At 38.7% G+C, this 25,072-nt stretch overlaps 2 protein-coding genes across 3 annotated transcripts; both read right to left on the reverse strand.

The window, feature by feature from the left end:
- On the reverse strand, positions 1-24,336 carry LOC106094514 (microsomal glutathione S-transferase 1-like). Of its 2 annotated transcripts, none has more exons than XM_059366720.1 (3): positions 24,049-24,329; positions 457-539; positions 1-393 (listed from the first exon to the last, which is right to left on the reverse strand). In XM_059366720.1, exons 1-3 carry the CDS (start codon positions 24,181-24,183, stop codon positions 150-152), a joined length of 462 nt encoding a protein of 153 aa, XP_059222703.1. In that variant the 5' UTR covers positions 24,184-24,329; the 3' UTR covers positions 1-149. The 2 variants fall into 2 exon arrangements, with proteins under 2 accessions (XP_059222703.1, XP_059222704.1); XM_059366721.1 differs by lacking the exons at positions 1-393; positions 457-539 and adding exons at positions 1,812-2,209; positions 2,277-2,359 and having other exon boundaries at positions 24,049-24,336.
- LOC106094517 (microsomal glutathione S-transferase 1) lies at positions 6,775-13,670 on the reverse strand. The gene is made up of 3 exons (XM_013261736.2): positions 13,400-13,670; positions 7,223-7,302; positions 6,775-7,154 (listed from the first exon to the last, which is right to left on the reverse strand). The coding sequence occupies exons 1-3, from the start codon at positions 13,526-13,528 to the stop codon at positions 6,911-6,913; spliced, it is 453 nt and encodes a 150-aa protein (XP_013117190.1). The 5' UTR covers positions 13,529-13,670; the 3' UTR covers positions 6,775-6,910.
- Positions 24,337-25,072: the final 736 nt, after the last annotated feature.

Here is a 25,072-nt window from a genome sequence, read left to right on the forward strand (position 1 = left end):
TTCATTGTTATGTTCCTTCTGTACCCTTAATTTAATACAGTATTTGGTTTTTATTTGAAATATGCACTTAACTACAACAAACAACACAACACAATTGCCACTTAATTACAACAAAAATACTTTGTGTAGTATTTCAAAAACAAACTATTCTACAATGCAAATATAGCCACTTGCAAAGCCATATAAACCGTGGGAATGAAGGCTGCAAAAAAGGATATACCACGAGCAGGCTGAGGGACAACAACAACAGCATAAACGATTGTGTGAATAATACGAGCAACGCCTACAAGACGGAACAAGTTGATAGCCAATAAGGCAGAGGGATTCGTTAGAACATAGAAGAATCCAGCGGTAAAGAATGGCAAAATATTCTCCATGTCATTGCGATGAGCCCTGTATAAAATAAAATAGCATTTAATTAAAAATTATCAGTTCTTGCAGAGTATGGTTTCTTACCTTCGGACACGTTCGATATGGGGATTGTCATAAGCAATTTTGTCCTTTTTAGTCAATATACAATCTTCAGGATTGGCAAAGGTCTGTAATAAAAAGATAAACAAGTTATCGGTACAAAATTTGCCTGACTCAAATCTTATTCAATATATCAATTAAGAAAATATATTCTGAATATACTTCAGAGGGATCCAAAAACAGTTGTTAGTTTAGCCGCCATTCTTGGCGATCCAGAAAGTTTTATGAACTCATAACCTTCATATACACTGATTTTCAATTTATTATTGAAACGTCATCTTCCTTCTTCTGTTCCTGTGGTATCACAATGGACGAAAACGTCTAAGTGTGTCTGATGGCAGACTGCCACTTAAACCTATCCAAACCTAATCTACACTGAAAAAATGTTTGTCCTAATTTCAAAGATTAGCAAAACTTAATTTAAGTATGGTCAATTTTGCAACTTTTTAAGGAAACATTCCTTTGGTGGGAAATTTTCAATAAAAAAAATAAATAAATAATTAGACAATCATCTAAGAAGTAAAATAAGAATAAATCAGCTATCAAAATTTGAAACGGATGGTCATGTCCATTATTAAATAGGAAATTGAATTTTAGGTAAGCATCTTTATTTATAAGTTTTGGTTCTTTGGCTCGTTTTTACTGCTTAAATCCTACGAATAAGGAAACATTTTGGGCCAACTATTATTTCAGAGTACAAAATTCTTAATTGTTTGCCATACTACACCCCTAAGTTGGTCTGGTATTGTACCACCTAAGTGCCAGTGTCTGTTAGCCGCGAAAACCGGGCTATGATATAGCAAATGCTACAACATCGCATCATCTTCTCCTTATGCCCTACATTTGCTATCACTTACCACACCCATCTTGCATAAGTGATCTCGCAGTCCTATGTGTCCCATTATGATACCGAAAGCTATACTGATCTCTCCTTCTTACTAGCTTTCAGTAATAGCATCGTCTTTTCACAATCCGGATTTCCTCATAGGATTTTCGTCGTCCTACCGAACGTTTCAAAGAATTATATGAGCGTTCGTTGCCCAACCCCTTTTCTTGGATTGTATCGCCCCGAAAGGCTTCGGTTTAACTATTGTATGTTTTTTCTTTTATTTCCTCTTGCTCCACTGTGGCCCGGCACCCAAACGATACGGATCGTGCCATCCTCAAAGAAGGCGTTAATCTCCTTCTTACACTCCAAGACAGTTCGTGACCTTGCCGCAGTGACTGCCTTAAGCTTAATCTGTATGTTTATCCAGTCCCCTAGTGGGCGCGGTCCTCATCTGTGAGAAATCTGGTAAAACAATAGACTGGACTATATCTTGTTGAAATAATAAAAAATATTTGATTTTGTTTTCTGTAGTAGATATGTATTTCTAATATCAAAAATTTTCTTTTAACAAAATATCCAATTTTTTATACTTGTTAGTGTTCCATAATAATCTTTAAAAAAATAAGTACATACTCTTCTTTCTTATAACAATCTATATATATGTCCTAGAAAACAAATATAACCACTTGGGAAGCCATGTAGATTGTGGGGAGATAGGCCGCACCGTAGGCTAAAAAACGTGCAGGTTGAGGTATAACAACAACGGCATAAACAATAGTGTGAAGGATGCGAGCAGCGGCAACAAGTCGGAATAGGTTGATGGCCAAGAAGGCCGAGGGATCTGTTAGAACATAGAACAGTCCAGCAATGAAGAAGGGCAAAATGTTTTCCAGATCATTTAGATGAGCTCTGCATACAAAAATGGAGTTTAAATGCATTCGAAGGATATAAGCGATCAAGAACTCAAGTCAGTTACCTGCGAACACGTTCAATATGGGGATTGTCATAGGCGACTTTATCCTTTTTAGACAATAAACAGTCTTCAGGATTGGCAAAAGTCTGTAAAAAGGGAAATTTAGTCAGATATTTGTAAATCAAATGAAAAATATGTAAAAGAAATAGGCAAAAATTACATTAAATTTGTTATACCACCTATGTATGGGGATATTCTCGTACTCGGCTGATACTCTATAAAATATTCGTCCGTTTGTCTATCCGTTAGTCAGTCGAAAGCACGATGCATATGTATGTATGTATATTCAAAACGAGTAAGGCTTGTATTCTGATTATGTCCCAAATACTGTTTATAGATATAGCAAATATTTGAACGTATCTATATAATGATAGGCTCATGTATGAATCTAATATTAATATTCAGAATTAAGTGTCTGGAGTGGTTTGCAGTCAAAAAAAATACCCAAACGGACATGTAGGCAGATTGAGATAAAATTGGATTCCAATGAAAGCTATTTAGGAGCAGAGTGAAAATCTTGGATCCAACTTTGGTCAAAAGTTGACTAAGGAATCACTTGTCTTGTGCGTGTCACAACTCGATAGGATGGAGTTGAAGGCTAATGCCGGGGGGCACAGTGGGAAGAAACATGATATTGTGTGTGCAATATCTTTTATAGTATCCAATGAATTCGACTAACAATTTTTGTTGGACATTTTCGCAGAGGTCCGATTCTTCCGTCAAAAGTTATGCGAGTTACAAATCCACAGATGTGATTTTTTCTGATGTTCTGCTAGGAATCGAACCCAGGCATTCAGCGTCATAGGCGGACATGATAACATCTTGTTTAGTAATTTGTGAACACTGATTTACATAGCTTACAAAATTAACAATAATTAAAATAATCATATTACAACATCCGTCTCTACAGTCAAAAGTTATGCGGGTCCACAAATTCTGCACACAGTTTGTATAAAACCTCAACTATAACCATTTTACAATTTCGTGAAGATATCTTTATCAGATTCTTGTTTCAACCGTTGGGTGGAACGGACGTTTTTGTTATTTCGCTCCATAAGAATATTCTTAACTCGTAATAGGTAGTTATTTTCGGGAAAGAATTGAAGTCACTCAAGAATAGCTACGATAGTGTTATCCAAAAGACGGTTGATGATCTGCGTCTGTTTCCAATGGAGCGGCAGATCGAGAGCCCAGGAGTAGGCTTAGAATCGACTCCAAAGACCCAACAGCTGCGGTGGTGGTATCAGGCCGTAGCATGTTGTCTGCTACTGAGACTTCGACGGTTGGAGCGGCTGCGCCAGGATCCACTAGTCGACAGACGACTGGCCAGCAAGGGCTATTAACTAACACACCTGGTTCGAATCTTAAGGACAAGACCGAATCTATTTTATCTTCGCATGCCTATAATTTGCCTACGCCATCGGCCTCCTCTGGCGAACCAATACGCTCTTTAAGAGGTTGGAATAATAAGAGGAGAATCGCTCTCAGGTTTATTGATAGGCTTGGCACGAATGACCCTAAAACTCTCACCTATGAGGAGAGAGGCTTCCTTAGTTGGAAGCGTAATTTTGCTGAACGGACTACCCCAAAGGCTACACGTCTAGATTCGGAAAGGGCGCCGCAGTCCACCAAAAGGCTGCGGTCACCTGAAGGGCATCCCATGCCCAAAAGAACTAAGGCGAACAATAGTTATATGGGTTCAGGGACCTTTGCTAATGTCGCAAAGGACAGTTTGGTGATGGTAGATGTCGACAAGGGTCAACGGAACTCAACAGGTACTTCGATAAGCTTCTAAGGAGGAATTGTCCACACCGCAAGTGTCCACTGTCCTGAGGGAGAGTTGTTCCACTGCTTTCTCAACTGTCCCTGGATACGTGACGAAACTCATCACACAAGATCGTACGAATCTTATGAGGATTAACTTCTGGCGGTCTCAAAAGACGAGACTAACGCAACAGTGGTGGAAGTTCTGAATCTTGACTATGGTGCGGTTACTGTAGATAAATCTCCACTATTGTAAGGCTACTTCGGCGGCACTAAATGTCCTTCAAATGGCGTGAGGTTCTTGTCCAGGAACCATGGGTATGTGGAGGAATGGTTCCTGTGTTCTTGCAAAAAGAGCCTGTGTTCTTGCAAAAAGTAGCCTAAATGTTTTCTTCTTCCGCCGCTAAGCACTGAATATTCAGTGGTAGCCAGCCTTGAAATTAATAAGTCTCATTACTGGCTGGCTTCCTTACATATGGCACATGATTCGGAGATGCCGCCTTCAAGCCTTAAGCTGTTGGTTGAAGCCGGTTCTCCAGGGAAAAAGAGCCTCATTGTAGGAAGTAATGATAAAGGTATGGGGAAGTTCGGGTATCAACGAAACGGGTTAGCTGCTTATCGAATATATTATATTTAAGTTGCAATTTGGCGATTAATAGTAAAGGGAAAAAACTGACCTTTAATACCAGGAACAGACAGGAGCTACTAGATGTAACCTTTGTACCGATTTATATGCGGAAGAATATGCTACTGGGAGTTTTGGATGACCACAGCTTCTCTGATAATCGTTATATTAGTGTCAGTCTTGGAGAAAATACTGCAGAAGTGGTCCATCGGCTAATCAGAAGAAAGGCGGATTGGCATAGATTTCCGCACACATTCTGCACGACTATCTCTTCTAAACCAGAACAGGAAGTGGAAACTGCGGAGGATATAGACATAATGGTCAAGCGAATCGCGTAGGCCCTGAATGCCTCGTTTGTGTCATCATGTCCTAGAGCCAAGCAAAAGTGGTGGACCCCAGTACTGGTTTGTTGTTGTTGTAGCAGTGTGTTGTACACCGAGGCGGCAGCCCTTGCCGATGAAGGATTCCATCGGGTCAATCCGGTACGTACAACCGGCTGCCATGGGATTGAGTACTGGTTTGTGTAAGGAAGAGCTGGAGTAAACACTTCAACAGGGCGCAGGCCACAAGGGCACCACACGATTTGGACGTCTAAAAGGTTGAGCTAGGAACATGAGCGAGCTGAGAAAGGCTCAGAACAAAGCCTGGGTGGAATTCTGCATCTCCGTGGAGGATACATCTGAGGCCTCTAGACTAAGGAAGATTCTGTCCTCGAGACCTATTACGGTGGGATATATTCAGAAGTCAGAGAATGTATGGACAATGTCTAGTGAGGAAACAATAGAATACTTGTTGATACACATTTCCCGGGAAACTCTCCAACGAACAACGTGGCTCTAGGAGAGGTTGTCACTGATATGCATTCATGGCAGGTTATCGGGGAAATTGTGTCTAAGCCGAAGATCCTTTGGGCCATAAAGAGTTTCGCGTTGCTCTGATAATGTATTACCGGTTGAATTACGAGCTGTGCCCGATAGACTGGCTCCTTGGCTTAGGGAGATATACTTTGCTTGTATCAACAGGTCCTATATACCAGTGGGATGGAGGGACACAAAGGACGTTTTCATTCAAAAAGCAGGAAAACCCTACCACACGAAGGCGAAAGATTTTCGCCCTATTAGTCCGTCATCCTTTATGCTGAAGACTCTTGAGAGGTTGATAGAAACATATTTTAGGGGTCCAAAGGTCCCTGGATATCGCCTGTCTCGGAAACAACATGCATATAGTAAGGGCAAGGCTACGGAAACAGCCCTACATAGAGGGTTCTCTCGCTGTCAAGGAATGTACAATTGTAGCATTTTTGAAGCCTTCACTGGAGCAAGGGTCTTCATTGAATTCCTGGGAATCAGGGAATCTTATGGACTTTTGGACTAGTGTAGCGTCTTTTTAGCGCAGGTCTTCCCAATCCTGAAGGCACTAGGGACGATGTTGATGCGGGAGCGGCGGCCCAACCAGACTGTCACGATATACATGGACAGCCAGGCGGCTCTGACATAGGGCCGAACTAAGCCCGTTTTATCTGTTTGTCTGCCCAGTTTTACTTGTGATCAATAATTTCAAATAAGGGTTGCACTAGTGAAATTTTTATATGGTTAATTTAAATGCAGTTATTAAGAAAGGATAATGTGAGGTCTAGCAACATGAATTGGAGAAGAATTGCTTCCTGTAGATCCCCAAGAAGTCAAATCGAGAGAAAGGTTTGTATGGGAGCTATCGATCGATTTAGTCCATACTAAGTTAAGATGTTGGATGTTATAGGAGATGTCGTTGTGCAAAATTTCCGTCAGTTAATAATAATTGCGCCTTAGGGTCTGAAGAAGTCAAATCAGGAGATCGGTTTATACGGCAAATTGTTGCAGTTGAAGTGAGCTAATAATTAAAGTATGTGTACGAAATTGCCTCAGATATTTGGTCAGACCATCAAAGTTGTGCTCCAAAAAAAAAAAAACGGGACAATTACGTATACTGCATACCAAAGACAGACACTTTCACACACTGAATTATGGCCTACAATATCAGTTTAGCAAACTTTAATAATTTTTTCTTAATAATAAATAATAATAATAACTTTTTTGGGCCACTATGCGGAATTTTGTTGAATACTTGTATGTGTATCATTAAAATTGAAAAAATATTATTTTCCGTTTATTATTTTTACAAAAAATTGTCATGCTTTTTCAACAACCAATATGTATTACAAAAAGTACTTTAAAAAATAAGTATTCACTTCATACTATGACAAACTATCCTATAAAGCAAATATAACCACTTGGAAAGCCATATAGGCTGTGGCCAAGTACGCTGCAAAGAAGGATAAAGCACGAGCAGGTTGAGGGATAATAAAAACAGCATAAACGAGGGTGTGAAGAATACGAGCAGCAGCAACAAGACGGAATAAATTAATGGCCAAGAAAGCAGAGGGATTAGTTAAGACATAGAAGAAACCAGTGACGAAGAAGGGCAAAATGTTTTCCAAATCATTGAGATGAGCTCTGCATAAAAAAATTGTGGTAAAATTAATTAATAGGTTAATTTTATATTGGAGAATGTCAAGACTTACCTGCGAACACGTTCAACGTAGGGATTGTCATAGGTGACTTTATCTTTTTTGGACATACAATCCTCAGGATTGGCAAAGGTCTGTAAAAAAGTTTACAAAATTATGTTTGTTCCTTAAATGAGAAAAAAAGTTTTCACCACACTTTGTGTTTTTATGATGCGTTCGAGGCCATTTAGGTTATCCTTTACATTGATAATTTTTTTCAACTTTCTAAGGTCATTAGAAATATCCTCAAGAATTTTATACATAATCAAGGCTGGCCTAGAGCTTGGCTCTGTTTTAGAATGCTGACCATAATACGGTCCTGCAGGCGGAAATCCGGGCGATCACGAAATGGGTGGTGTTAACGCGAGGACATCGAGTATGAACATCTTTGCGGACAGTGAACTGGTCATCAGGGCGATAACAATCCGGACGACAAGTTCACCAACTCTCCTGGAGTGTAAGAAGGAGATTAACACCTTCTCTGAGGATGGCACGATCCACGTCGTTTGGGTGCAGGGCCATAGCGGAGTAAGGGAATAAAAAAGCAGGCGATTTGGCAGTGAAGGCCAGAGGACTGCCGTCAACAAAACTTGGTTTATCTGAAGCCTTTCGAATAGACGCTGTTCGAGTTAAGGGCGTGGGCTACGAACGGTAAGATGACGAAAACACTATGGGTAGATCCGGATTGTCCGAAGACGAGGCCACTACTGAAGGGAGGTAGGACTACGAGCTCCTTTATGAAAAATTGGGAATTTTGTAAGTAGCACGGAATTTTAGACTTAAATTCTTTCTTTTTCGAGGTTGCTTTTTAGTATTTAGAGCACACAACAAGCCGATTACTGGCTTAGGTTCTTTTATATACTTTTATTTAAGTACAGTTTGGCATGATTAAGTGGGGTTTAAATTTTGAAATTGCAATAGACGAAGTGGTATCAAAAACCCGCAAAAAACTATCTCATATTCACAATAAACACCTAAAACGTTTAAAATATAATCACATTTCTTCTTTTTTTCTTTAATAGGCTATGACAACATTTATCCCATCAGCTGAACTTAAGAGTAGCTTTCCAAGCGCCTCAATGTACGGCGCTCCTTCTTCAATCTCTGACACCAAGCTTCGAGATATATTTCACCACTTTATCTTTCTATCAGAATTTCGGTCTTCTCGGTTTGCATTTCCCAGTGATCGTTTTCAAAGGGGTAGTGGTAGTATCAGTGTCTTGTATAGTGTAATCTGCGTCTATCTCAATCCAAAATAGCATCTGTTTGCCAATATCATTCTTCGATTTATTTCAAAACTGGATTCGTTTCGGTTAAGGCGGTGCGAGGTAGATAAATTGGCTGACTATCTCAAGGTTGTCGTTCCCAACTTACACCCTTTTCTTTATCAGCTTGGGTGTACAAGACGTTTGTCTTATCTCCATTTACCCTCAGACCCACTTTCTCTGATTCTCTTTCGATTCTTTCAAAATCTGAAGTTACTACTTCCGATGACTGACCCATGATATCGATGTCATCGGTATAGGCGATTAGCATGTGTTTTCTTGTGAGTAGTGTGCCATATCTATTCACATCTGGATCTCGTATAATCTTTTCCAGGATATTAAGGAGATCCGATGAAAGCCTGTTTCCCTGCCTGAAGCTTGGTTTGGTATTGAATGGTTCAGAGAGATTCTTTCCTATTTTTACTATGGTACGTGTATCAGCAAGCGTAATCCTTCAGTCGTATTAATTTAGAAGGGATAACAAATTCTCAACTTGTTGCCTTGTTGTTCTTCAGTCGAGTCACTGTTGCTGGAACCTCATTCTGACTAGAAGGTAAACATTTTATGCCATCATTAGGGATTGGTTCTGCGGCATCCTCTTCGGCGCCATCGTCGGATACTTTCAGATGTAGAAAATTCTCTTTCCATATCCCAAGCGCACTATCTGTATCTGTATCAGTTACCAACTTTCGCTCTTTGTCTCTGCAGGACTATGTGCCTGCACCAAAGCCGGACTCCCTCCGGACGTCATTCTGAATCGTGTATATTTCAATTTCCATTTTCTTTTTCTTTCTGTGGACTAGACGTTTCTTCTTTATCCTTTTCTCCCGATACCTCTCCTTCATCGGACGCGTTGCTATTGATTGCTGAGGGTTGCTCTGTTCGCCGAATTCGGGGCTACAGCATTTCCACCATGGGTTTTTTGGGGAGGTTGGGCTGGGAAATGGTTTGCCACTGCGTCAGTTTATCATAGGCGATGTGATAAGAACCAATTAAATCAGCCTGACACGGGAAGACTATGACCACCACACGGGTTGGAACTCTGAAGTTCGATTTGTGTGAATTATAACTGCAGTCGCGGACGATCAGCGGTACCGAGTGGAGATTCTCATTGAGAGGTCGGCTGACACCGGCTCTTACAGAGTGCCTTTGTTGCTCAAAATGACAAAACGAGTTATTACGACGACGATCGTCACTTCAACAACAGTTGTAGTCAAGTGCGAAAAACTTCTTCTATTGCCGCAAATCTAAAAGTTCATGCTACGCGGACAAATCAAAGCCAGAAGAAAGAACTGGTCTAGGCCCCTATATTGAGAAACCAGAAAACGAGTTCTGCTTCATATTGCCGACCATTGCACGAATGCGTCATTTAGACACAGAAATTTGTCCATGAACATTCTATTAGGGAATAGGGGCAAACTTCTCACATATTAATGAGTGTTGTCCGATTCAAGTTTTTTTTAAGCTTAATGAGAAGGTAGCTCTTTTTTATAGCAGGGTCCAAACGGTGTGTCGTGTGTTTTCGTCAGGATTCGAACACAGGCGATCAGCGTCATATGCTGACATGACATCTTACAAACCATGGCGGTGTAAAGGGGAAGGGTAGACGTCTTGATTGTAAGAGTCAGAGGACTGCTATCAATTAACTTGTTGAATATGAAGCCTTTCAAGGCAGTCCAAGTTAAAGGGCGTGGGCGACATATTGTGGACCCACTTATGTCATAAATAGGACTACGATTAAGCGATTCATTGTATACATTGCCTCTTCATGACTTCGTGAGAGCACGGAAAACCTATAAATGGCTTAGATATATATCCACAGCGGTTTTACAAAAATCTAAAAACCAGCCCCAATAATTAAAAAAATTATTTCTTTTCAATTTTTATTAACAATTTGTCATTGTCGATTAACCGGAATTGCCCAATAAAACATAAAAAAATCGAAAACCGTTCAATAGTTATTTGACTGTTATTATGTGTTTGTGAATACTAAATTTTAAAATCAGTTTATTAAGCAAAAAGTGTGTAATATTGGGTTGCCCAAAAAGTAATTGCGGATTTTTTTAAAAGAAAGTAAATGCATTTTTAATAAACTTAGAATGAACTTTAATCAAATATACTTTTTTTACACTTTTTTTCTAAAGCAAGCTAAAAGTAACAGCTGATAACTGACAGAAGAAAGAATCCAAGTACAGATTCACAAGCTGTGAAAAAATTTGTCAACGCCGACTATATGAAAAATCCGCAATTACTTTTTGGGCAACCCAATAGTTAGTAGATTTTAGGCCGACAATAAAATATTTTTGTGATCAAGCCCAATAATTTTTATGAAGTTTTCTTTAAAAACATAATTAAAGAAAAACATCTGAAATCAAAATTGAAATTAATATTTAATAAAAGAAAAACTTTCGATCAAGTTTTTTCGAAATACAAAATTTTAGTAAATATTTTACTAAAGACAAAAATAGAAAATATTCCAAGACTTCTTTGGAACATTTTCGAATGATTGAAAATTTGATTGAAAGTATCGTAAAGTTCAAAAAACAAAGTCAATTTTAAATATTGTCAAAGGGCAGTAAGGAAAAGCAAAAGTCGGGCGATGCCGACTATATAATACCCTACAGCACCGAGCCTGCGTACTACTTTCAATACATGGAACCTATGTTGAAATCATTCTTTAATTTTGCACCCCTATTGAAATATTGGATAGAACCTTATAACCTGTGATAGGACCTTAATTGTGGCTACGATAGCCTCATATCGGATGAAAGGTGTAAATGGGAGCTATATCTAAATCTGGACCGAGCTTGATGAAATTTAGCACACTAGGACTTCAAATAAAACACTTCACCCTAAATTGTATAAATATCGCACCAAAATTGTAGCGTCTATAGCCTTAAAAGACAATATCGGATGAAAGATATATATGGGAGCCATATCTACAATAAATCCGAAACAATTTTAATTAAATCTTGCACACGTATTGGGACGTCAAATACAACATATCGAATTAGATTCTGTAAAGATCAGCCAAAAATTGTGGCTCCTACAGCCTTGAAAGGCCATATCGGATGAAAGATATGTATGGGAGCTATATCTAAATCTGAACCAATTTTAATTAAATTTTGCACACGTATTGGGACGAAAATGAAACAGCTCATGCAAAATTTTGTAAAGATCGGATAAAAAATGTGGCTACTACAGCCTTGAAAGGCCATATCGGATGAAAGATATATTTGGGAGCTATATCTAAATCTGATTCGATTTTTTTTTTTTAAATCAACAGCGTTCGTCCTTGGGCCAAAAAAAGAGACTTGTGCAAAATTTCATGACAATCGGATAACAAATGTGATTTATACCATAGATGGACAGCGGACAGACGGACAAAGCTAAATCGAATCAGGAAGTGATTCTAAGCCGATCGGTTTACTTAAAAATGGGTCTAGCTCTTCTCCTTCTTAACGTTGCAAACAAATGCACAAATTTATAATAACCTGTACCAAAGTGGTGGTTTAGGGTATAAGTTTTTTCCTTCTTCTCTGTAAAGAAGCAAAAAATTGAGTTAAGCCGTCAAAAGAAAAATACTCTTTCAGAGTGCTTAGCTAAAGGTAATGTCTCTCTTTCTTAGTGCATAATCTGCTATTGAATTGGGCGTTGCTCAGTCCGGCAAACAGCAATCACTCAAGCGATCGCACATGAATAGTAAATTGTTGAAATGAAGTCCCAACACGCATCAATATGGGCGATTTGTTTAAAAGTCTTTGGTAGATGCAAAACTCAAATTTTTTGCGAGTCACGATTTCCTTTTTTTGTTTTTATTTGTTTAAAAGTGTAAACAAATAAATTGGCAAAAACTAATTCCACTAAAAACTCATATTAAAGTAAATATCTGTTTTGCACTCACTTTATCCAAATGTTTCTACATTATTCTATATTAGGGTATGTACATATGTATGTAGTAGTACAGTCGAGCAAGAGAACTGCTCTTTCTACCCTACACCATTACTTGATGTCACAGTGCATTTGTTCGCAACGCTAAGACAGAGTACAGATAGACCTACCATTATGTAGGTCTATGTTTTTTTTTCTGATTCGACTTAGACAGACATGGCTGTCTGACCACACAGGTTGAGTTTTTTGTCCAAAGACTGGACATAGCGCCAAAAGCTCTATATAGTAACTAAAAGCTTCAAGTAATCTGTTACGGATTATTTTTTTTTCTGAATGCCTCTGGAAAATTCAATTCCAATTCCATCGGTTCAGATTTGTAAAGTTCTAAATATCAAAGAGTTCACCGAGTGGTGTGGGGTGGTATATATAGTCGGCAACGCACGGTTGTTTGCTTATCCTCATTTGTGTTTAATTTTAAAAGCTCTCCACTAAGTTCATGTCGCAATGGAGAACGGGGATATGTTCTCCCAGGCTTTGAACACGTTATCAAGAGATTACCAACAAATAACAGATATCGAGAATCCAAGCATTAGAACGTAACGCATACATATGTGGTATTGTACCATGGTAGTAATAATTTTCAAAATCTAGCTTTTCGACTATAACGATGAATAAACAGTTTTTTTGTATTTTAAAACATGGTGTGATTTTGTTTTTCATTAACAAAGTACAGGCATAAAAAAGGAGAGGATAGTAAAACTTTGCTTCATCTTGTAGAACAAATTTTTTTATTTTGGAAAAAGTGGATTCTGTATTGTGTTTTTATTCAAAAATTTCAATTACTAAACAAAAACACATCATTTCAAATGATATAGAATTTAAAAGAACTTTCTCCTATTTTCCATTTCAAAACAACAAATCTAACGATTGATAAACTAGTCAAAGAACGGCATTTTTTCATCAAATAAACACAAAGTGGTTTGAAAACATATTTTCTTTATCTCTTGTGGCTATAACCTTTGGTCAGAGAACTTACCCTGGTCTTGAAACGATGTAAGGCTGTCAACACAGACATTGCCAGCAATTTGAGCAACAGAACTCCACTCCAGAAGGTATATGCTTTGAAGACAGCATTATCGAATGTTAATAAATCTGTTACGGCCATTTTAATGTCTTTCCTTCGTTTAATCCCAGTGTTTGGCTGGTGTTGAACTATCGCCTCCGACACTTTGTATTGAACTGAGTCGATGTCTGAGTTTTTTTGCTGTTCCTCACTTTCACATTTGGTTATTTTTGTTTAAATTTCGTAGTAAGCTTTCCTATCTCTGTGCCGGCATTACCAGATCATCAACAAGTATGTTGATGAGCTGGTGCGTGCTGAGAGCGCGTTTCTCTCTTAATGGCATAGAGAGCCACATATGGGCAAGAGTGCGGGTCGGCCAGAGTCGATCTCTTCATACGCTACATTATTGTTGATTTGAAAGCAACGTAGTGTGAAAGAAGTATATATGATCCGATAATGACAACATTTAATACAATAAGTGTGTTCGTGTACTCAAAAATTTGTGCAAAATTGTTACTGGAAGTCGTTCGCATACATTAGCTATGTTAGAGAACTCAAAAATTTGTGCAAATTTGCACAAATTTTTTTTGGAAGTCGTTCGCGTACTCTATTTGCCACCAGAAGAAAGCGCGAGAGAGAGCAAATTTTGACAGTTCGAAAATAGAGAACCTGCAAATTTCTACTGGGACTTTTTTTGCCAGCAGAAATTTGCAACTTTAAACAGCTGGTTTGTAAAGGTCAACTGTTTTATGAAATGCAACCGTTACATGAAAATATAAAAGCTAACCATAATGGATCCAAAAAGGCGGAGGTAAGTAAAATATATAAAAATATTGTTTATTGGTTATTATTAATTTGTTTCCTTTTTATTTACATTTAATGAAGACTCATGGCAGCAGCTAGTGTTCAGATACAGAAAACTCGCCAAATGAAGTAGTAATTTTACCTCAAGTCGGTTGTTCTACATTAGAAAGTAAATGCAAAATATGCGGAATTATTAGGAAAATCTTGAAAAATTAAAACACTGTGTCCTTTCAGACAGCAAAAAAAGAGCAATGATCGGAATCATCCTCATCAGTGAGGTACGATGAAACCAACACCGTTCCTTTGAATTTGTTAAGGAGGGAAAATGCTGCCATGGTTTAGTCAAATTAGTCTGCCAATTGTAAACGGATACATATAATGATAACACTGTGTCCGTAGCCGCCACACGACCAAACAGAAAGCTCCCTAAGCTTTCCAAACAGAAAGCTCCCTAAGCTTTCCAAACAGAAAGCTCCCTAAGCTTTCTCTCCCTAAGTGGTCGCAGCAATTTGTCTAGCCACAATATTCAGAAGCATTAGGTGGACTTGAGAACGTTATTTCTACTTTTGTGTACGGTGATGGCATGTAAAGCAGTTGTAGTTCTATACAGCCTTCGAAATGGATGCTGATGCTCTGGGAATAGAAATTGTCCAACGGGAGGATTGGAAGGAGTAGTCCCTGATGCGTCTTGGCTACTAATGAAAGAAGATAGATCGGTCTGTACGATTTCCACTTGCTCGTGTCCTTTCCAGGTTTCAGTAGCGGGATCACACTGCCCATCTTCCAAATATCGAGTACTATAATAGTATTCAAACAGGATGAGGACAGTTGTAAGGTTCTCGACTGTAGACAGATCCAGATTCTTCAGCAGCGCGACTTGGCGCTACGGATGACATTCGTAGCTTCGTGCACTATAAATTGTGATGGCTGTCCAGCGACACGGAGATCACGGACATTACGAATGGATCCCCTTCTAGCCTTGTCACTTTCGGGCCAATAAATTGACGTTTATCTAAGGAAAATAACTCACAAGTATCGCCAGCATTTTTTATCTAAAAAAAATCCTTTTTGTAAGCAAGCAAATAAAAAACCCAACCAAAATAAAAATCAGCTGTTGTTCTGCAAATTTTTACTACAAGCCGTTCGCGTACTTTTGCTTGCAAATTTTTTAAAGAGAGTAAAATGGTTCTTACTCTCCTGCAATTTTTTACTGGAAAAGTACGCGAACAGACCTTTTATTGGCCAGCAGAAGAGAGCGGGAGAGGCCGTGAGAGCAAGTTAAATTTTAAACGTTTGGTAATTGAGAACTTTAAAATTTATACTCCTAATTTATTTTTTCCCAGCAGAAATTTGCAGCATCGAACAGCTGTTTTATGGAATCCAGCAGTTTAGTTCAAATAAATAGCAAAATATATTAAAAGTTATTCTTATGTTAGGTTAGGTTTAATTGGCAGTCTGACATCAGACTCAGAGGTTTTCGCCCATTGTGATACCACAGGAACAGAAGAACCATCCAGATCGTTTTAAAAAAACCAACAACTTGCGAATGTTCACATCAGCTAAATCAGACTGGTTCTACAAGAAATGAGAACCTAAAGTGGAAAGGCTATTCTTACTCTCCTGCAAATTTTTACTGGAAAACTACGCCAACAGACCTAATGTTAACACTGCTCATTAAATCCAAATTTATGGTTCACGTCAGCTGATTTTATACACAAAAAAAATATTGCCTTAAATTTGAATAATTAAACTAATTAAAATTACTTTTTAAAAAAAGTGATTAAATGTTTTGATAGTTTTAACGTTGAATTTCTATATACCATTGAATCATGACATGAGGTTGGTAAAAAAGGCGAATATATAACAAATTTTAGATTACACGAATGAAAATTGTTATATAAAAGCAGAAACGGTATGTATCTGTTTCTACAAAAAACAACATTCGTTGCTGTCTCAACAACGACTGAAACAAAGAGCGTAAGAATATGTGTGACTTGCATCAACGCTGCCGTAAGGGGATGAACATCGCTGCCTTACAGACACTACAATTGGCTTAGGAGTCACATTTTCAAAAGAGTTGTTATTTGTAAAGGTAGGTTTTAAGATCGTTCACTGTGCAAAGTTAAAAAAGGATTGTTTCCCTTATTGCAGACGTCCCCAAAAAAGAGGTGTTTTGCAATAAAAACACATATGGGTAACCCTCCCATCATATGTTTTAGCATCCACATTATTTTGGTCGAATCTTATATACCCTTCACCATGGATCGCATTTGTCAAGTTCTTACTTTACTTTTTCAAATATATATGAGCTCTATGGAGTTATTGATCGATATGGACCGTACTTCCCATGCCGTACAAGTCAAAGAAAAATATCACCTTGAAATTTTCAGAAAAATTGAACTATAATTGCGCCCTCAAGAGGCTCAGAAAGTCAAATTGGGAGATCGGTTTATATGGCAGCAAATCAGGTTATAAACCGATTTTACTTGGCACAGTTGTTGGATGTCATAACAAAACAACATATGCATAAGAATTGCCCCGTCTAGAACTTAAGAAGTCAATTCAGGAGATCGGTTTTCATGACAGCTATATCAGGACATCGGCTGATTTAGACCATACTTAGCACAGAAGAAAGCCATAACAAAACACTTTTTGCAAAATTTCAGCCAAATCGGATAAAAGACCCAAGATCGGTTTATATGGCAGCTATATCAAAACATGGCCCATTTACAGTGCCAACCGACCTACACTAATAAGAACTAAATTGCAAATTTTGCCCATGAACACATTCTTCTAAGGAAAAGGGGCAAAGTTCTCACATATCAATGAAAGCAGTCCGATTCAAGTTTAATCTCAATGATAAGGGGCCTCCTTTTTATAGCCGGGTCCGAACAGCGTGCCGCAGTTCGACACCTCTTTGGAAAGAAGTTTAACATGGCATAGTACCTCACAAATGTTGCCAGCATTGCAAATATGATATAGCTGTAATATAAACTGATCTGGGGTCTTGCTTCAGCCTCTAGAAGGCGCAATTCCTATCCGATTTGGCCGAAATTTTGCAAGAAGTCTTTTGTTTTGACTTCCAACAACTGTGCCAAATTGGTCCATAATCTGATATAGCTGCCATATAAACCGATCTGGGATCTTAAATTCTTGAGCCTCTAGAGGTCGGAGTTTTTATCCGATTCGGCTGAAATTTTGTACAATGACTTCTCTTATGACCTTCAATATACGTGTCAATTATGGTCTGAATAAATCTATACTATGATACAACTCCCATACAAACCGATCTCCCTTTTTTACTTCTTGAGCCCCTGCGTAATTTTTATTCGATTTGGCTGAAATTTTACAACCATTTTTGCTATGGTCTCCGACATTTAGTTCAATTATGGTCCGAATCGGACCCCAGAATCTGGTTGGTCTAAAGAAGTACTGCAGAAAACTATTCAACAGAGCGAAAGACATAAGAGCACCAAACGATTGGGTGCTCCTATGTCTGAGTCTGAGCTACGAAAATATAAGGGGGTGCTGAGAAGGCTCAGAACAAATCCTGGGTAGAATTCTGCAGCTCCGTGGAGGATACATCTGAGGACTCTAGACTAAGGAAGATTTTGTCCTCGAGACCTATTACGGTGGGGTATATTCAGAAGTCAGAGAATGGATGGACAATGTCTACTGAAGAAACACTAGCACTACTCGTTGATACACATTTCCCGGGATATTCTCCAATGGACAACGTGGCGCCAGAAGAGGCTGTCACTGGTATGCATTCGTCGGATGCTATTAGGGAAATTGTGTCTGAGCCGAAAATCCTTTGGGCGATAAAAGGTTTCGACTCCTTTGAGTCGCCAGGCCCTGATGATGTATCACCGGTTGAATTACAAGCTGTGTCTGATAGACTGGTTCCCTGGCTAAGGGAGATATACTCTGCTTCTATCAGAATGTCATATATACCTGTGGGATGGAGGGACACAAAAGTCATTTTCATTCCGAAAGCAGGAAAACCCTACAACACGAAGGCGAAAGATTTTCGTCCTATTAGTATGTCATCCTTTATGCTGAAGACTCTTGAGGGGTTAATAGAAACATTTCATAGGTCAAAGATACCTTGAGATCGCCACTCGCGGCAGCAGCATGTATATAGTAAAAGCAAATCCACTGAAACAGCTCTTCACGACCTAGTCGGCTACATAGAAGGTTCTCTCGCTGTCAATGAATATACAATGGTAGCAGTTCTTGACATTGAAGGTGCCTTAATAATGAAAAACCGACGTCAATCATAAAGGAGTTGGAGTTTCCAGCCATTAAATCTACCGTAAGAAATTTTATTAATAACTTACTTACTAAAAGATGCATTACGGTAGTCTTGGGATCTGTGGATCTAAAAAGATGGGTCAGCAGAGGATCTCCTCAAGGAGGTGTACTGTCTCCTCTACTTTGAAATATAACCATTAACAATAAATTATTGTCTCTGGAAGAAAAGCGTGTACAAGTGGACGCGTATGCTGCTGACGTGGCAATTGCGGTTAAGGAAAAGTTTCCCAGCGCTCTAAGAGACATCTTTCAGGAAGCACGTCGTGCAACGGCGAAGTGGTCTAGGTGCAATTGCTACAGTGGCACCTGTGTCCTTGGGAGGAGAGAATGTTCCATTTACAGACTGCGGAAAATACCCTGGTGCTTCGCTGAACAGGAAATTAAACTTCAAATAAAACTTTTTGGAAAGGGCAAGGGCAAAGGCAACTCTTGGATTTAGAACCCATGTCATGCAATGGGTATATACTGTAGTTGTCAGGCCTGTTCCACTATTCCTGATAGAACCGATTGGAACTACAATATCCCTGGTAATAGAAGTTACATAGATTTCTATACGGATGGTTCCAAACTAAACGACCAGGTGGGCTTTGGGTTGTACTCTAAAGATATAGATCATATCGAAAAGGTTACTCGACCACTGCAGTGTGTATCAAGCGGAGATCCTTGAAATTAGGAAGTGGTGGAATGGCTAAGATATAATGTCATTACGACGATTGGCATTAATGTCTTCTCAGACAGCCAGGCAGCCATTAAATCCCTGGAGAATGTATTTCTGAACACAAAAACCGTCCCCGAATGTCGCAGATCTCTTAAAGAGATGGCTGAACAGTTAAAAATTCACCTGTTCTAGGTGCCGGGCTACAGAGATGTCCCAGGGAGTTATTAAGCAGACGAGCTTGAGAGACTAGGAACTACCCTACATATTCCAGGGATACTGGAATCTGTGGGAATGCTTCTAGCGATATGTAATTTAGTTTTTAGGACCAGGTCCGAAGGGCAACGAATGATAGACGGTCACAAAGAGGGGGCTGTGAGCAGGCTCAAAAATCTGCTGGGCAACGAATGATAGATGGTCACAAAGGGGGGGCTGTGAGCAGTCCGAATCTATGTGGCTCAATCTAGAATTGAAGAGGTCTACCGCTTTTCTTTCAGTGGCTAGAAAAGACGTCTCAGTCATCGTGTCCGTCATTACAGGTCACTGTTCTTCCGTTTTGAGTCTATAAGAATAAACAAATTAGGCTTCCACAAATTTTTAGCATTGAATACAGCGGAATATATTTGCTGCTTTAGCAAAAACAAAAACATTTGCTATTTTTACTTGGAAATTTCGCTGGATGCACCAACTTTGTAATTTAGAAGCGGCAGTAAATAGACAGGTATACAGCAAGCCGCGAAAAAATCGGTAATGTTGGGTAAATGAAGCAATCCTTGTATGAATTTCAATCTCTGCTCTTAATACAGAATAATTTGTTTGCTATAGTAGCAACAATTTTTTCGTCTCTTCAGCACTAATACGTGTTTAATATTTTAGCATTTTTTGTAATGAACATCAGATTTTGTTAGTTAAAATGGCAGACGGATTTTTTTTTGCTCAAATTACGGCTTTATGTTTGCTAAAACAACAACCATGTTTGCTCTACTATTTTCAGCAGACAAAAACTGTTGTTTTAACCAACTTTTTTTTGCTATTTTGAAAAACAAATTTCTATGAGTGTAGGAAAATGTTGGCAATTTTAGAAAAGCAGGCCGACAGCTGAAATTTCTGTTGTTTGCAGAAAATATCTGCTGCTCAATTTATAAGGAGGCATATTTTAATAGTATGTACATACAGACAGAGAAATTTTTTAGGAAAAAAAAAACAGCAAAATGTTTGCAATAACAGCAGAAAGTCTGCTGAAAACAGCGCAATTGTATTGAAACAATACAAAATAGCAGAGGAAGAAGATTTGCTAAGAAAGCAGTCATATTAGCTGCCCCATTTGCAGAAGACAAAAACTGCAGATTTAACCAATTAAAAAAATATTATACACAAAAATTCGTTAAGATTGGTTGAAAAATTTAAATTGTTGTAGTATTCGTCCATGTAAAACGAAACCGATTTCTCACAATTTCAATATGCCTTGCGTCTAGGCCAAAACAAGTCTATATAAAACTTAAAGATGTTCTAATGGAAAATGTGATGTGGACTTGGATAGAAAAAATACAGACACACCGATATACAGAAAGGTGGACGATATAGATCGACTAAAAAAGTAATTCTGAGTAGACCCGCATACTTATTATGATGGTAGCTCTCTTCCTTCTGGATAAACAAACTTCCTAAGTTATAATACCTTGTACCAAAGCAGTGGTTTATGGCATAATTATATAATCTTGTCTAGTGTTGAATAAATAGATGGCCAAGTTCAACAGAGTGAAACCTCCCAACATTCGATCGAACTACATTTATCTTTTGTAGAGAGGTGTTCCTATGTAACCCCCACATATATAATCTCAGATTTTTTGTTATAGTATTTTTTTATCTATTATTTAACAACAAAAACAAAAAGAGAGCGTGTGCTTTACAATGAAGATTCAAAGCAAAGTTTTTGGATGATTTTCCATTGAAAGGCAGTTAGTATAGCGAGGCTTCACTGTATATTGCGGTAATCTGCGTATTATGGGTTCAGGGACCGGTTTCTTAAATAGTTCAAATTATAACAAATTCATTTACCAGGACAATCAAGTTTCTTTTTAAAGATCCGCCTTTAAGATAAAACAAATCAATAAGTACACTCAAAGAAATTTGTTAGTAAAAACACCATAAAGGTGGGTCTGTCGAAAATAAGAGAACATACTTATTTGTGCCCATGGCCCGGCGGAAGACAAGGACGAGCAGACCAAGGATATTTTCTACGAGCGCCTAGAGAGAGAAAATGACCGCTACCTCGCCATTATATTAAAATCCTTCTGGAAGATTTTAATGCAAAGATAGGGAAGGAAGACATCTTTGGTCCAAAAGTCGGAAAGTTTAGCCTCCACAAGATAATGTCCGGTAATGGGTTGAGGCTTATAAATTTCGCCGCGGCAATAAACATGGTAGTCAGTAGCACCACATTTCAACATAAAAATATTCACAAAATATTCCGTGGAGCGAATATTGATTCGGATCATTATCTTGCTGCAGCAAAGGTTTGCACCCGTTTGAACATGACGAGGAAAGTACGATCTGACACTGCACGGAAGCTGGACATTGAAAAGCTGCAAACACAATAAATGGCAGCGGCATACTCCACTCGACCGACCCAACTGCTTGATGAAAGTACTTCTTGTCCGACGATATAATGGCGCAGTGGCAAACCATTGCCCACTCCGAGGAAAATGCCGCGAAATCCGTACTTTAGTACCGGAAGCCTCCTCAAGAAACCCATGGTACGACCAAAAGTGACGAGATGCTACTGAAGCCAATAATGCGGCATGTAGAGCAACCCTGCAATCTGTAGCTACGCGTCAGATGAAGGAGAGGTATCGGAACAAAAGGAGAGAGGAGAAACAGCTATTGCGCAGAAAGAACAAGTAAGAGCGTGCTAAGATCGGCCGGGCCGAATCTTATATACCCTCCACCATGGATCGCTTTTGTTGAGTTCTATTGAATAAGAACTGTTGTGCTATTGGAGCTATATCAAGTTATAGCCCGATTCGGACCATAAATGAATGCTGAACATTGTAGAAGTCATTGTGTAATATTTCAGTTCATTCAGATAAGAATTGCGCCTTGTAGGCGCTCAAGAAGCAAAATCGGGAGATAGGTTTATATGGTAGCTGTATCAAGCTATTGATCGATTCAGACCATATTAGACACGTATGGTGAAGGTCATGAGAGAAGCCGTTGTACAAAGTTTCTGCCAAATCAGATGAGAATTACGTCCTCTAGAGGCTCAAGAAGTCAAGATCCCAGACCGTTTTTTATGGCAGGTATCACAGGTTATGTACCGATTTGCGCCATACTAAGCACAGTTATTGGAAGTCATAACAAAGCACCTCATGCTAAATTTCAGCCTAATCGGATGAGAATTGCGCTCTATTGGCTCAAGAAGTCAAGATCCAAGATCGGTTTATATGGCAGCTATATCAAAACATGAACCGATTTGGCCCATTTACAATCTCAACCGACCTACACTAATAAGAAGTATTTGTGCAAAATTTCAAGCAGCTAGCTTTACTCCTTCGAAAGTTTGCGTGCTTTCGACAGACAGACGGACGGACGGACATGGCTAGATCGACTTAAAATGACATGACGATCAAGAATATTTATATTTTATGGGGTCTCAGATGAAGTCCGGAAATTCTACCAAAGAATTAAAAATCAAACCGATGGCTTTGGCGCAGGCACATTCTCCTGAAGAAACAAATAAAGAAATCTGGTAGCTGACACAGATAGCATGCTAAGAATATGGAATGAACTTTTTACCCAACTGCTAGTGTCCGACGTTGGCGGCGAAGAAGATACCGCAGAACCAATCCCTGATGATGGTATAGAATGTTTAGCTTTAGGTCCAATAGCAGTGACCCGACTGAAGAACAACAAGACAGTTAAACTATTAAAGACCATACTATGTCCCGTACACAAGAAAGGAGATAAGACGGAATGTGCCAACTACAGAGTCTCCCCATAGCATACAAGATACTCGAGCGTACTGTGTGAAAGATTAAAACATAATATCAATTAGGTAATTGGTCCCTATCAATGCGGCTTTAGACCTGGTAAATCTACCCTGGACCAGATATTTGCACGATTTCGTGTTTTTGGGGTACCACAAGATGGCATACAAAATTTCGCTTAAATCGGTGCAAGCATCTCCCAGATCTGTCGTTTTTTAAAATTTGGGTATGGGGGAGGGATATCAAAAAATTTAGTACCCTATTTTTACCGGGGGCCCAATCTCTACCATCTGTGAAAATTTCCGACTCCGCAGCCCTGTTTAAGACGAAATTAGGAGGGGCTAATATAACTCGTATAGGGTTTTGTTTAAATAATAGTTGGCGGCAACACTGTCTTTGCTGAAAAAATCAACACAATTTGCCGGCCAGAATTTTCTTTGAGATACATATTCGTAAAGTGACAAAGGGGTAAGTGATAACCTTTTCAAAAGCGTTTTTGTTTACAGCAATGTAATTAGAGTCATTGGAATAAACTATTGATTGGTGGCAGTTTAATAATTTTCAATTATATTTCAACTAGACGGTTAGTGGACTTAAAAGTTTACGTATGTTGAAAAATCCGGTATAGCAACTTTTCGCAATAAATTATTGTAATTCGAATGTGGAATGTTCTATGGGCTACTGAGTGGATTTCGTTGGTTGACATGCACTTTGGACTTTGGTTGCATTGTTTTTATTCAATCCAAATTTAAATAAATTTGGAGATCACAATTAAAAACAGCATGCAAATATTTAAGACCTAAATTCCAGATATTTAAGATCTAAATTGCAAAGTTTTCAAAATTTTTAACCTGCGCACTTACCTGTGTCCGAAAACGTTGTAAGCCTGTCAATAGTGACATGAGTAACATTTTAAGCAACAAAACACTTGACCAAAAGAGATATGACTTGAAGACTTCATTCTTAAAATTTAATAGATCCAATGCGTCTTTTGCCATTTTGGAATTAAACAGATAAAAAAATTGTTTGAGGTTTGCGACTACCTACTTGGAGAAACAGCACACGATTTTAAATTACAACTGGCTGGAGAATCATTGAAGCTTTGCGTTTTATTCCACAATTTTCGCAATTAACTGCTGATGCATTGTTATGCATTTCAATTTTGTTCCACAGGGGTGAAACTACATGGTTAGAGCTCTCATATACTCGCAGAAGCTCTTCTATGGGTGCTGTAACAGAGTTGTTTTAGTAAGAACCTGCATTACAATGAAAAAAGTTGTGCTTTTAAGCTATGAGCTTTTACATCAGTTGTCAAACTGTAGAGTGGGTCGAAAATCGAATAATGGTGGTATTTTTTTTTATTATAAATGCATATTATCAAGTAGAAAAGTGCAAAATTCGGTCGGACGGCATCTTGGGTGACCACCACAAGGGGTTCTGCTAAAAATTTACACATTTTAACTTCAGTTTTTTTCTGAAAGAATTGAACAGTCTAAGTGAGTCAAGTGGAGACGTGGAGCATACCTGACATCTCTTTATCTGCCTTTCGACTCTCCGACACCGCCACCCACGTCGGAGCTGCAATGGCTGTTGAGGAAAGCAAAACTGGCAGGAAATGAGGTACTAATAGGGTGCGATGCGAACTCCCACCATATTTCGTGGGGTAGTACCAACATTAATAAGTGGGGCCAAGCCTTGGCAGATTCTTGAATACTACAATAATATTACTAACTTTGTTAATAGGATAAGGCAGGAGGTTTTAGATGTGACAATGCAAATGCAAATTTTGTCCATGAACATGAACTAAGGAGCAGGGCAAACTTCTCAGCCTCCTTTTGATAGCCGAGTCCGAACGGCGTGCCGCAGTGCGACACCTCTTTGGAGAGA

The sequence above is a fragment of the Stomoxys calcitrans genome, chromosome 4, assembly GCF_963082655.1.
Source record: "Stomoxys calcitrans chromosome 4, idStoCalc2.1, whole genome shotgun sequence".
NCBI classification, from domain to species: domain Eukaryota; kingdom Metazoa; phylum Arthropoda; class Insecta; order Diptera; family Muscidae; genus Stomoxys; species Stomoxys calcitrans.